This window comes from Zootoca vivipara, chromosome 7 (assembly GCF_963506605.1).
Source record: "Zootoca vivipara chromosome 7, rZooViv1.1, whole genome shotgun sequence".
Taxonomy (NCBI): Eukaryota; Metazoa; Chordata; class Lepidosauria; order Squamata; family Lacertidae; genus Zootoca; species Zootoca vivipara.
The window spans coordinates 27,094,481-27,107,977 of NC_083282.1; the positions used below are offsets into that span (position 1 = coordinate 27,094,481).

At 44.0% G+C, this 13,497-nt stretch overlaps 1 protein-coding gene across 6 annotated transcripts in view; it reads right to left on the reverse strand.

Moving 5' to 3' along the window:
- The window catches only part of SPATA1 (spermatogenesis associated 1), a 32,305-nt gene extending 24,191 nt beyond the window's left edge, over positions 1–8,114 (reverse strand). For 2 of the 6 annotated variants that reach the window (XM_060276780.1, XM_035123109.2), the window contains exons 1-3: positions 6,133–6,418; positions 3,394–3,500; positions 1,434–1,551 (exon numbers count right to left, since the gene is read on the reverse strand). In XM_060276780.1, coding sequence (XP_060132763.1) covers positions 1,434–1,551; positions 3,394–3,500; positions 6,133–6,168 — 261 coding nt within the window. In that variant the 5' untranslated portion in view covers positions 6,169–6,418. Of the gene's footprint in view, positions 1–748; positions 1,552–3,393; positions 3,501–6,132; positions 6,420–8,095 lie in introns of those variants that run through there. The other 4 variants (XM_035123107.2, XM_035123110.2, XM_060276779.1 and 1 more) reach the window with 4 other exon arrangements.
- Between the last annotated feature and the right edge of the window lie 5,383 nt (positions 8,115–13,497).

Below are 13,497 nucleotides of genomic sequence, written 5' to 3' on the forward strand. Positions count from 1 at the left end.
CTCAGGGTGCTGCAATACAACCTATTTAATGAGCAGTCATTTGGACTTGATTGCAGATGTTGCCAGCTACTTTATGAGTGTTCGTCCTGATTTGCTCTTGGGGAGATTAGGCAGGTGTTGCATCAACCAAGCATTATCTCACACTTTCCAGTGCATTTTCCTATCATTTCCTTATCACAAAAAGAAACAATGTTTTGGGAAAGCAGGTTTGCTTTGCAAGAGCTCCATATTGGCTCTAACTGCACAACCTGATGTCTAGGGGGCTTAGTTTGGTCAGAATCTGAGTACAGTGGTACCTCGGTTTATGAACACAATTGGTTCCGGAAGTCTGTTCATAAACTGAAGCGTTCATGAACTGAAGTGAACTTTCCCATTGAAAGTAATGGAAAGTGGATTAATCTGTTCCAGACGGTCCACGGAGTACTTAAACTGAAGCGTTCATAAACTGAAGCGAACTTTCCCATTGAAAGTAATGGAAAGTGGATTAATCCGTTCCAGATGGGTCCGCGGAGTACTCAACCTGAAGCGTACTTAACCCGAAGCATGGATGTAATTGGTTCCGGAAGTCTGTTCATAAACTGAAGCGTTCATAAACTGAAGCGAACTTTCCCATTGAAAGTAATGGAAAGTGAATTAATCCGTTCCAGATGGGTCCGCAGTGTTCGTAAACCGAAAATTCATAAACTGAGGTGTTCATAAACCGAGGTTCCACTCTACACAGATTCAGGGTTAACGCTAAATACATTACTTCTGGTAAATGAGCCACCATCGTTGCTGGAAGGCAATGAAAATTTGTGTCGCAGGCTTCTTGGATTCATCTACCATGTATTATCTGAAACCAAAGGGGCGCATCGGTTGCCAGATGTTATTATTTTTTAAAGCTCTCCTAGCCCACTATTGTTATATTCAACCCTCCGGGTTGTAGGTTCAAGCCCCATGTTCGGCAAAAGATTTCTGCATTGGTTGTGCTAGATGTTCCTCATGGTCCCGTCCAACTCCATGGTTCATATTCTTACAAGCTCCCTGCTCGTGAATGGCAGTTATGGCAGTTACAGAATTTTAGAAATGTAAGCCTTGATCAAAATCGCAAAATTCCCCAAATATTCACCTCCTCACGACTTCAAATTAAACTTGTAGTGTATAGTGTAAGGGCAGCCATGCAGAAAGATAAAGCCAAAACTCTTTTTGGCATCTACATCACATGAGCAAAGGAGCCTACTGGACTGTGACCAAAAAATGCATAATTTAAAAAAAATTCTCCACCTGCTTTGTTTTATAACTCTTTGTTTTGAAATGGTAGCTGCCAGGGAGAGGGGGGGGGGGAATCACATTTTTTCCCTGACTGCCACTACATGAAAATGAAATGTTAAATGGGAACATTTGAAAATAAGCATACAGCTCTTCTCGATAACCCACTCGCAGAAGAAACTTACCACTGCAAGTTTCTTCCCTATACATTTTAGGAAGATATACTTATCCACAACAGCATCTTCACCCAGGTAGTTTCCGAGCTGCTCTCTTAATGTTCTCAACGTCATATAAGGTGGCACCCTAGAATACCAGATTACATTACTGCAGAGAATGATGATTGATAGATTTGTTTTGGAAGTGGGTGTATAAAGGAAATGTACATTAATTACATGCCACAAAGATCTAATTTTACCTCTGAAAGCCCACACTGATGGCTTAATCCTTGAACATTAACTTTTAGAGCCCTCTGGTATCAAGGTGGGTTTTTTTTGTGCACAAACAACGAAACATTTATTTTGTGATAACAAATAGAATCTCCAAGGTGCCAGAAATCTCTTTCTTCACATGATTCATCCATGTCAGGCTCTGTTAACACCATAGCTGAAACTTCTAATTTCATGCGTAAGATCTTAGCTAGCAAGACCGATGTTCTAAGCAGTTTCTCAGATAATTAAGGCAGGAATTTTCTTCATTATAAGATAGCATTGTATTATAATTCATAATGCTAGGAATGAATAACACTAATAGGACATTAATAGTTTCTGTGATCTATAGATAAGAAACTATTAAAATTCCCTATGATCTTGGAAATGTAACTAGGTGGGTACAAGTTTCTGAACTTAGTAAGGTGATTAACCTGAAGATAATAAGACTCTTGCCTAATTTAAAGTTGCCGACATTTTCTACAGTGATTGCCAACATCCTTTCCCACCAATATTGAAGGAGTGCACTCTATACAGAAGAACACTAAACACTTCTACACAATAAACCTGAACAACCATTACTTATTTCCAGCAAAATATAGGAATTGTAGTCCTGGGATGGAAGATAAATTTGATTCAGTACTCGTTTAAAGCCAAATCTATCAAATTGGCTCATTCTGAAACAAGGCAAACCAAAACACCTGTCCTTCAAAATTCATACTTATCTGAATATTGCAATCCAGTTCTTCAATCAGTGTTTACAAAAAATGTATATGGGGAAAGTGTGCATGAAAATGTAATTAGTGAAAATAGCATTCAGAAATGCATTATATTTAGGGAAATACTTGCAAAAAATGTGTATAAACTGCATGTAAAAAGGTGTTTATTAGGAGAAATTCAGACTAAAATGCTGGTGAATTTTCCTGAGGACTTTGAAAAAACATATAAATAATGAATTGCTGAAAAATATGGAGAACTGAATTTCAGACTGGGAAAATTAGAAAACGAGAGAGCCAAAACTAAGAGCTTTGCATCCCTGATTGTAGGTTGCTGAGAAGAGGGAGAGTAGAGATCACTAACAGAAAATAAGCAGAACCTTATAATCTAAAATTCACAAGATTCTTGGCAGCAGGAGCCTGAGAGTTAACATTATATAAATTGACATAGCTGTGCTATGAACAAGTGCATTTATTTTAAAGTATTGTCTGACTTAAATGGTTGGGGCAAGTTGTTCCTCTTGATTGAACCTGAACTCTAGTTTCTAAAACCTTAATGATAATACTTTCCAATACAAGGAATATAACACACATTTTGCCACAATCTCCAATGTGGCATGCTGAAATCAAGAGCAAAGGACCAGGCTGAAGGAACTCTTTCCCTTCCTGTTACTTGTCCAGTCAAAACCCCGTTTAACCCAGAAGCTCATTTCTTATTAATGAGAGGTCATTAATAAGATACAAGAAACCCAAATCTTTTCCCCTCAGGGAGAAAAGCAGCTTGAGGGTGGTTTTGAGAGTACACATGATTGAAAAACCCCTCCCCTCCCCTTGAGTAATTTGGCTGCTTTCCATTTTACAAAAGAATTGATGGAAGAATCATGGAAGCTTCCCAATATATGACATTTGGCTTTTAGGAAACTATACAGCTTATATAATGGATAAATTGTTACTAGAACTGCTACACTCAAAAGGCAGACCCGACGTTTATTATTCCAACTCACCTTATAAATCCCGCTGAAAAAAATTTGCTGGCAACATCTACAGAAACTGTATTCAACTTGAAATTCCACACGTCTTCCGGAACGTAAAAAACGTGAAGCTCTAAAAGCTAAATGCATTAAAATAATTTTTAAAAAAATCTTATAATCAATTACTATGGACAAACTAAATATGCAAAGGGCAACCCAAACCCCCAACCCACCACTCTGGGGGGGCTTTAGATGGGGTGGAGGTTTGGACTGACCCAAATTAGATATCTTTGATTTCTTATACACACAAGTCCTGTAACAGGAGTAGGAACTATTAATGGTGTTTGTTTGTTTGTTTGTTTGTTTAGTCAAACACTATGTAGGGATGATAGAAACTCTGACATGGTAACAAGACACAATGAAACTGAATACTACTGTTAAAGGTTTGGCTATCAGATTTCTGCAACTGGCCTGCTTGTCACTTAATGCTAATCTAAGGTTGTTGGGGGCAGTGGAATGTGCTGTTGGAATGTTTAAGCTGCATGCTTCCACATGTATGCTGTACGCTTCCACACTGCTCAGAGAATTGGGGCAAGCTTAACACATTGTGGTGATCAAAAGAGGCTTCAGATAGGATGAAGCTGTGTTAGTTTTGCTCTTGAACTGAGACAAGAGCTTCCCCTTCCCCAGTATCTAGCACTGTTATCCATGTTTGACTGACTACTAAGTAGCAACACTCAAAAAAGAAAAGTAATGTCACCTCAGAACCAGTGTTGGAAACTCCCGTTGTTCTAGGCGCATTTTGCGACAGGGAATTTCATTAGCATAAGTCGTTTCTGAGCTCTAGGCGCAGTACTGCACCTAATATTTCAGATTAAAACTGCAGAGTGGAAGGAAAGGAGGACCTTTTCCTGCCTCCCCACTTCCAGCTACTTTTCAAAGACTGGAGAAGAGACCCTCTTAAGAATATTTTTTGGGGGGAGCAGGGGAAGGACTAGACCAGGGTCCCTAAACTAAGGCCCGGGGGTTGGATGGCGCCCAATCACCTCCTACCGTGTTTCTCCTAAAATAAGCCATACCCCGAAAATAAACCATAGCCCCAAAATAAGCCATAGTGATAGGCAGTTTAACCTTGTAGGTTAAACTGTACCATACTTAATTTTAAAAAATAAGACACCCCCTGAAAATAAGCCACCGTGGTTTTTTTTTGAGGAAAAGTAAATATAAGACGGTGTCTTATTTTTGTAGAAACACGGTAGGTTTACCTCCTAGCTTTCATATCTCAGTTTCTAACACTGCTCAGAACATAAAAGAGCTGTGGCCAATCATTGGGTCAAAATGGCAACACAGCCATTTAAATTTATGGAAGCTGAATGGAGAGCTGTACCTGATATAATCTAAAAGTGCCATGGGATAATTACATTACAGTACCAGTTTAAAATACTGTTTGAGCATTTTGGAATATACGGGTTGTGGAGACACTTTTATAAAGGGAGTTAAGGCAATATATATTGATCATTCAGCAAAATTGAAAGTAAATATTGACTGAGAATTGTAAAATAACTAAAGGAACCAGACAAGGCTGCCCGCTGTCACCTTTATTGTTTATAACAGTTTTAGAAGTTTTGGTGCAAATAAAAAGATGTAATCAAGAAATTGAAGGAATAAGGATGGCACAGAGACAATATTAAAAGCCTGCTCAAAGTGGCTAAGGACAAAGAGAAACCATACATTTCAACACCAAACAATGCAAAAAGCATTTCCTAATAAAGCAGCAAAGCAACACAATAGCAAATATAATAAACATTCCAGAATTCTAAATATAACAAGACTACATAAACAATATTCCGGCATCCAATAACTGAAATAAATTTAAAGCTTTTGCAGATGCTCAAAAGATGACAAGTGGGGGGGGAGGGGCGGCGTTGACGAAAACCCTACATCTCCATTCATGCGATCCTTTCAAAATGTGTCATTTCATTTCTAGGTTAAACTGATTAGGCCAGAACCTGCTTTCGATCTGGTCAGTCTAGATTTTATTTTCACAACTCGGTGGACTTGCGGGGAGGTTGGTTTTAATTAGAAATTAGGAAAGCAGAGTAATTAGCGAAACAGGGCTTTGTTACCCCTGCCCCTCCCTCCATTAGATCTGTACAGTTAAGCTATTAGCGACATGATAGCAGGGAGGAGGTGCTCCCTTCGCTGTATTAAGGTAGCCTAACACTCCTTTGCTTTGAACTTCTTCTTTTAAAGTATCAACTGTTGCTAATAGCATTTCAGGTCTATTAGTCACAGAAGATGAACACTGAGCACTCATGTGCGTAACTAGCAGCTGTCGCAACCTTCTAAACTGAAGCACCACCACGTAGGGTAATATGACCCTGAGCTTAAAGATAAAAAGTGTAACAGGCAAGAGAGAATGCTGAGCAGACTTCAGTTACCACCGGCACTGTTCCTGATGGAGACGAACGCCCACTGGCAACAAAGGAAAACCTTTACTAAACCACACCCAATGCCTATATGTATTTGATCCCCATAAAGCAGATTTGAAACATTATTTGGGTAATGTTTAAAACCAGCCTACTTGTAAACACCTTTCACAGACGGTGAGATTTGATCGCACAAAAAATGAAGATAATTCAGGCTTTGTTTCTAGGAAAAAGCAATTTATACACATTGCTCTTACCTCATCAATCTACAGCAGAAAATGTTGCAAGATTATGTACATTTAAGATCGGATAGACATGCTTTCTAAGATCCATTATTTCTCACCTCTGATGTGGGAGGTCTGATATGGCTGGATGGCATAGTTCCGGTTTAGCCTCCTTCACAGCGAATTCCGGATCATTTTTTAAAAAATCGCACAAACATAATTTAACAGAGGATATCGGTCTCTCGGAGGTAACATTCCACTCATTTCAGATGTATTTCCATGTCAAAAACATTGCTGCGTTTAAATATGAGACTACTTAGGAGGACAGAATACTTTGTTTCTAGCTAATCTGAAAACAAAATGAAAGGATTCAAACGTTGGCTAACATCACGCTTTGATGTGAACACTCCTTCTATACAAGTAAATATCACCTTAGTAACCCAGTGAATTGCACAACCAGGGCCATGTAACTGAGATTTATTTCAGTAATCAAAGATCTGCTCTACGCACATTGCTTACATGGGGATAATTGCCATGTAGAATAAAAACAATAACATGAATGCCATCGGTTGGACAATGTAGTTTAAGCTGTAAAAAGGCACTGGCCAGATATTCCTATCTGTGACTCGACACTCAGAAAAACGAAGAATTAGTACCTGAATCTGCTTGCTCCTTTCCTCACTCATAACAACAACACAAATATCTTATACTTGGCAGTAACCCAAATAGAACTTATGTGTAAAAACGTGCATAACTAGAACGAATGAGCGACACTCACACATAAACAGAGCTTGGGAAACACAGTATGCACCACTGCTATTGGCTTAGGTGTTTTGTAGATCATATTGTCAAGATGTGTACTGGTTTTATGATCTTTGCGGAACGAGGGCTGAGCCTGAGGATCATACAAATGACGGGCACTCGAAGCCAGTTGATTTATGATATTCATACCCCTTTTGGGAGTTGAAGGTTTATGCATGTCAAACAGAGCATGAGGATTATATGAAACACATTGTCGTGGTGCTCAGTGCATGTCCTGCAAGCAGCCCAGTTGATGAAGGCCAGCCTTGCAAGGGTCAACACCTATATATTATTATAATTATTATTTTATTATTACTCAATTTATTACCTGCCCTTCACCAGCAGGTCCCAGGGCATCTTATAACAATTTAAAATTCCATATTAAAAACAATTAAAACAAAGGAGCGTCGCGGGAAAAGGATGGTTTCTGAAAACATTTATCTCAGGTGTTAGGGTAAAGGTTAGGGTAAAGATGCGAGTCTTCAGCAAACACAGGAAACTATGTAATGAAAGTGTCCAATGCAACTCTGTGGGAACCTAGGAGTTGCCAGAGAATATCATTGCCCAGGCTGCCATCTCCAGAACCTCTGAGGGTGATGGAATTACCAACTACTACTCTGGTCAGTCTTAGCACCCAAGAAGGTCTGTAGGGAAGAAGAAAGTTTGTAGGGAATACAGTACTTGGCAACTAAGTTGTCTAGGGCTTTAAATACTAGCATGAGCGCCTTTTAATCAGGCCTGGAAACAAACCGAAAACAGGGCTTATATGAGCTCTAGAAGGAACCACAACCTGTCATCTAGCTGCTGCTTTTTGGACCAGTTGGAGTTTCTGAGTTGTCTTTATTAAGTTTGGTTTCCCGATCCTATCTTGTGAGAAAGAGTCTGTATTTCATTAAAGATATACAAATCTTCCTGTCACCTTTGCTACCTCGGTTAGATCAGTTGTGAGTTGTGGTTAGGTCATAAAACAAATAGATATTTTATTATGTCTTCCTCCTTGTTGCCGCTTGTGGGCATCTTCCCTCAAAAGACAAACAAGTAAACAGATTTCCACTGTTGCAACTGCATGCCTAGCAACACTAATTTTTTTATCATCCTGCATCCCCGCCCCTCCCTCCCTACGCATTTACTCAGCATACTACATCAAAGGATATTAGCTAATGACATGAAGTTCTGTTGAGAAAAATCATGCCCATACTTTCCAGATGTGGGCCTTTTGCCATTGGTTGTTTTTGTTTTAACAGCCTTCTCACTTGAAAATATAGAAGACTATAGTTTTACCTGGCGTGGTAAATGATTGGGATTGCTTGATCCCTGTATTGATTCAGGAATCAATGATTCAGTCTTGATTCAGCCTGTTGTTGTTGTTTGTTTTTGTTTTAAGGGCGGAGGGCAAACCTACGACAGACAGCAACCCTGTATGTAAGGAAAATGCAAGATGAAGGATGCACACTGAGCTGGAGAGCAAACCCCACTGAGATACAGTAAGTGGAATTTACTTCCAAATTAGCACGCAGAGTTAAACAAACAAAACCAAAATGAAATTAACTGTGATAAAAATTTTAAAAAGCCTGGCCCAGACAATCATCTCACATGCATTTGTTACTTTTCTCCTAGTGTAGTTATAAAACAAGTTCAGAAGTTAAACCCTTGAAAAATAACAAAAACAAAGGAGAGAGCTCACTGGGGGGGGAGGGGAACAACTTTTGTTGTTGTTGTTGCCTAGTGAGCTCTCTCCTTTGTTTTTGTTATTCTTCAAGGGTTTAACTTCTGAACTTGTTTTATAGCTACACTAGGGGATATATATATATATATATATATATATATATATATATATATATATACACTAGTGGAATTCAGCCCGTTTAAAAACGGGCGCTAGAGCGCGTGTCTCGGCAGAAGCCGGGGCCGCGGCGCCACCTCCTCGGCCAGGACACCATGGGCGCCGCTAGGAAAAGGAGAGGTGTCGGGGCTCAGGCAGCCAAGGGGCGGAAAGGAGGCGGCGGTGGGTGGATCCCAGGGCCAGCGAGCCTACTCCTCCTCTTCCAGCAGCCAGCCAGAGGCTATGGCGACGCCCGTGAGGAGCCGCGAGGGGCGGCCGGAGCTGCCGGGAGATGGGAGGAGGGGGTCCCACCATTGTCGCGCTCCTGCTGCTGCTGCTGGAGGAGGAGGAGGAGGAGGAAGGAAGGAGCCCGGAGCTCGAGGCGGCCTCCCCGGCGGCCCCCTCGGCTCGACGCCCGCCACCTCGGCCCGGGCCGCCCTCCTCAGCCCGCCGCCTCCTCAGCTGCACATGGCAGCGGTGACTCTGCCGCTTCCCCGGTGTCTCCGGCCCGAGTCCTGGCGCCGCTGCCTGGCCCGAAGGAGCCTCCGCCGGGGCGAAGGCAAGCGAGGCGCTGAGTTGCGGCTCTCTTTCCCCGGCGCCGCTTCCTGCCTTTGCCCCCGGCCTGAGAGGTGGCAGTTCCTGGCGGCTGCTTGCCGTCATGTCCCACCAGACCGGCATCCAAGGTACTGAGCCCCTTGGTCTGCTGGTGGTAGGGGGGGAAGGGGGCTAAAGCAGCCTCCTCCTCCTCCTTGCTCTTTAGCGCAAGCACACTGAGGCGCTTGTCCGGCCGGGAGCGGCAGTTGGCAGAGGGGTGGGGTGGGGAGAGCGTGTGCGCGTGTGTGTACGTCGTCTCTGCTGTCCAATCCCTTTGTCCCTGGGGCCCATGCGCAGTACCCCAGGGACACACGGGAAAACTGGACGCAGGGACAACTTGGACATTATTATATAGGATATATACACACACACACACACACACACACACACACACACACACACACACACATATATTGCAGGCCGTTTCACTTGCTAGGGCAGAGTGTCCGGTTTGCTCTAATAATGGACCAATCTCCTCTGGTTGGTCAGTGCACAAATAGGCCAAAATTCTCATTTCTGCTGCGTCCCCATCGCCCCTTACTGGCAGCAGAAGGGAGAAAGGGCAGCTAGGCAGGAAGGTCTGTGGAGGAAAGAGGCCTGCACATGGCATCAGCCTTCTCTGTAGGGACTAAACTCTGCCCCCAAACTTACATACGAGGCTGGGCAGGAGCATTTCAAAGCAGTCCCGCTCCCTCGGTTCCTCTCAGGGCGAAACAGAGAACATTCAACCGAAAGGCCTAGATGGTGCCCTGAAGGTTGGACGCATTGGCAAAGAGAGGCAGAGTGGGGGGGATCCTTGGCACCGATAGGAGGGGGTGGTTCAGGGCTGGGTGCCAATTTAAGGGAAACAAACTGACTTCCCTTCCAGCCTCTCCGTTTGCAGCAGCAGCGCCAGGTGGAGGCCTCAATCTGGGCTCAGGCCGGCACCTCAGCCTGAACACAGTGGAGCAGGGAAGGGTAGGCGTGAGCCTAGAGTGGAGGCCCCCTTACTCACAGGAAGGCCAGTTGACGAGGCAGGATCCAGTGTCTTCCCCAGGAGTATCCTGAGCAACCTGTAGGCTGGAGCCTGCTGGCTGCGGAAGACTGGGCAGTTGCTGCAGGCCTTGCCGGCTGAGCAAAACCTGGACTGTGGTACTGGTTGCAGGAGGGCCCTCCGAAGCATTGGTAGGCCTACTAAACCTGGGGGGCGAGAGCAGGGGGACAGCACTACGGCCAGCCCTTATTTTTTTGGGGGGGGAGAGTCTCCTTCAGGGGGATTTCGGCAGTTAGCAGAGGCTGGGGTTAGAATATTGCCCTTGCTGTTGCGAGGCCTGGACTTGAGCAGTGGTATAGGGAAGGGTGAAGGGAGTTTCTTCCGGACCTTGGTACTCATTTGCTGTGGTCTTGTTATTTTCTCGGTAGGTAGTACGGTATAGTGGTTAGCGTACTAAGCCCAAGGAGCTGGTTTAAAAATCCCCCTTTAACTGCAAGCTCATGCCGAGTCTCATTTAGCGGTTGGCTCCCAAGGGTTGCATTTTGCAACTGTGCTTCTGTTTCCTATGGGCTGGGGCAAGGGATAATTTTTTTTATAGCTGCGAATTCTTTCCCAACCTGCATTTTCTTAGCATGGCTCTAGGTCAAGGCAAGGGGAAGCCCTAAGGGTAAAGGAGAGGGGTCACCTGCACCCCAGAGGAAGCGTGAGGAACCAACCCCCTCCCCCTCACCTGAGGAGGTGGAAGAGTCCAATTTTGGGGGGGGGGGCGCTATATTGACACGCCTCAAGGCCTTGGAGGGGCAGAAATTACCCCCTGCCGCAGCTGCGGCTTCCAATTCAGCAGCTGGCAGCAGCAAAAAAGAAAAAGCCTAACCAGGGTGCTGTTGATTTAATTTTAGCTCATTTGGATGCTTTGGGGGCACAGCAACAGGTGAGGCATGTTCTTCCCATCAATGGAATTGGCCAGGGTGGCACCCACAATCGCCATGGGCTTGCCAGGGTTGGAGTTCTGTCCCATGGCCATTCTCCCTTTCGGTGGTGGCTGAGGCTTTTTCTGGGACCCCCCCCCAAAATATACAAACTTACCCAGCATCTTATTGGCCGCCGTGGTGGGCTACCTGTTATCATGGATAATGGATCATGGATGGGGCCCTGGAGGTGTGCCTGTGACCAACTCACCCCGGTGAGCATTATCATTGCTGCCCTATCCTGATCCATTGGGTGCAGTTAGAAGGGATGCCATCCCATTTTCAGAGCCATCAGACCCACTGGGTTTTCACCTTATCCCAGCTATGAAGGAGAGGATTTGGGAAGGGGAATGTGCTGGCGTGCTTACTCTCTTATATAGAGAGATACCCAAGAAAGAAAAGGATGAGTTGGACGGAGGCAAAGCTAAATGCAGGAAGGTGGAGAGGATTTGGGCCAATAGGTTACCTGGATATTTAATTTACGCCGGTGTTGTTAGACAAAAGGAGCCCCAGTGTGCCCGTGTTTCTTTTGAAATATTTAGATTTGATTTGTACGTTGATTTACAGAACATACTCACGAGTTCACAGGGGAGGTGTGGTAGGCCTACAATGAGCCTTTTTGTAAGTGGGCGATCTGGCTCCATTTTATGTCTCATGCACATCCTGTATTAGGGGATAGGACTGAAAGTGGGCACTTAATGCCTAGGCAAGGCCAAGCCACATGTTGGTAAAGGGGTCCAGCCCAGCTAGAATACGTCTGGGCATGCGCAGAAGCGATTTCTGGCGGACATGCTGCGGACATGCGCAGGTACATGCTGCGGACATGCGCAGGTACGACCGGCTCGCAGTCCAGGGCCGGTGAGGTCAAGTAATCCACCTTGAAAGTGTGGTTGGGATGGGGTTGAACTGTATAAGCCAGGTGGAATCCATCTGACAGATGTCAGCAATGACATCTTCCTACTGACCTGCAGAGGTGACTGCAAACCCACCTCTTTGGGGTGGGGAAAGGAGTCTAAATAGAGATTTGTCCCCTTTAAGTGGCAGTTTAAATGCAGGAAAAGAAATAGTTTGGTTTAGCCTGGTGACGTCTTTTAGGCACCTTTCAGGCAATGGGACTCACTTCTTCAACTCTGCGGTTCAGAGGGTGAGATAGGGGCCTCCTTTGAGGCCAAACTCCATCATCCACCTGGGGTTCTGTGGTCTGATGCCGTGGGGACAAGGTAAGGCCTCCCCTTCTCACCTTCAGGATGTGTGGCCCGGGAATTGGGGCAGGCTAGAAAGCCGTGCCCTTACTTCCTTAGGCAAGGGCGGGTCTCCCAATGGCTACAGTTATACAGGTGAAACTCAAAAAATTAGAATATTGTTGAAAAGTGCATTTATTTCAGTAACACAACTTAAAAGGTCAAACCAATATATGAGATATATGCATGACATGCAAAGCAAGATATGTCAAGCCTTTATTTGTTGTTAGGCGGGTCAATTATAAATGGAATGGAATTAATGAAATGTAATAGCGATGTTAATTTTTGTATTATTGTAACTATTTGTTTTATTACTGTGGAATTTCCAAAAGAAAGCATTTGTAAAAATTAAAAGGAAAAAAAAGTTGCATTACTGAAATAAATGCACTTTTCGATGATATTCTAATTTTACGGGTTTCACCTGTACAGTGAAGTTGGTTCCCGCCCCATAGTCATCCCCCTCTGCTGATTTTGAAATTTAAATAAAAGTGGTGCAGTTCAACTTCAGTTTATGTGGCTGCCTCTTGGGATGCAAGTGCTTTCCTTTACAGCACCCCCTTCAGGCGAAGCATGAGTATTGCTTCTTCCGCCCACCGCCAACTCCCAAGAACCTGAGCTGCAGACGAGGAGAGCAGAAGTAGGAAAAGTGTAAAGTGACACACCCAGTTGAAAGGTGGTGAACATATCCATAGCTGCCAAGTTATCCCTTTTTTAAAGGGAAATTCCATTATGCTGAATAGGCTTCCTCGCGAGAAAAGCGAAAACTTGGCAGCTATGCATATCGCCCGTTTTTGTGCTGCTTCCCATTTCTCCCGCTTGGGTTCAAAGCGAGAGCTTCCCGGCCAGGGAGAATCCTGTGTTCGAGCCCCAAGTTGGGCAAAAGAGTCCTTCATTCCAGGAGGTTGGACTCAAAGACCCTTGTTGTCCCTTCCAACTCTACAATTCTATGATAACATAACATAATATATAAGTTTATACAATTTTAATTATGCTAATGTTTAAATGTTTTTTTTTAATTATTGCCTTCCTACCCAGCTTTGTTTTTATGTGTGAGCCGCCTTGAGTCCCTGTCAGGGAGAAAAGCA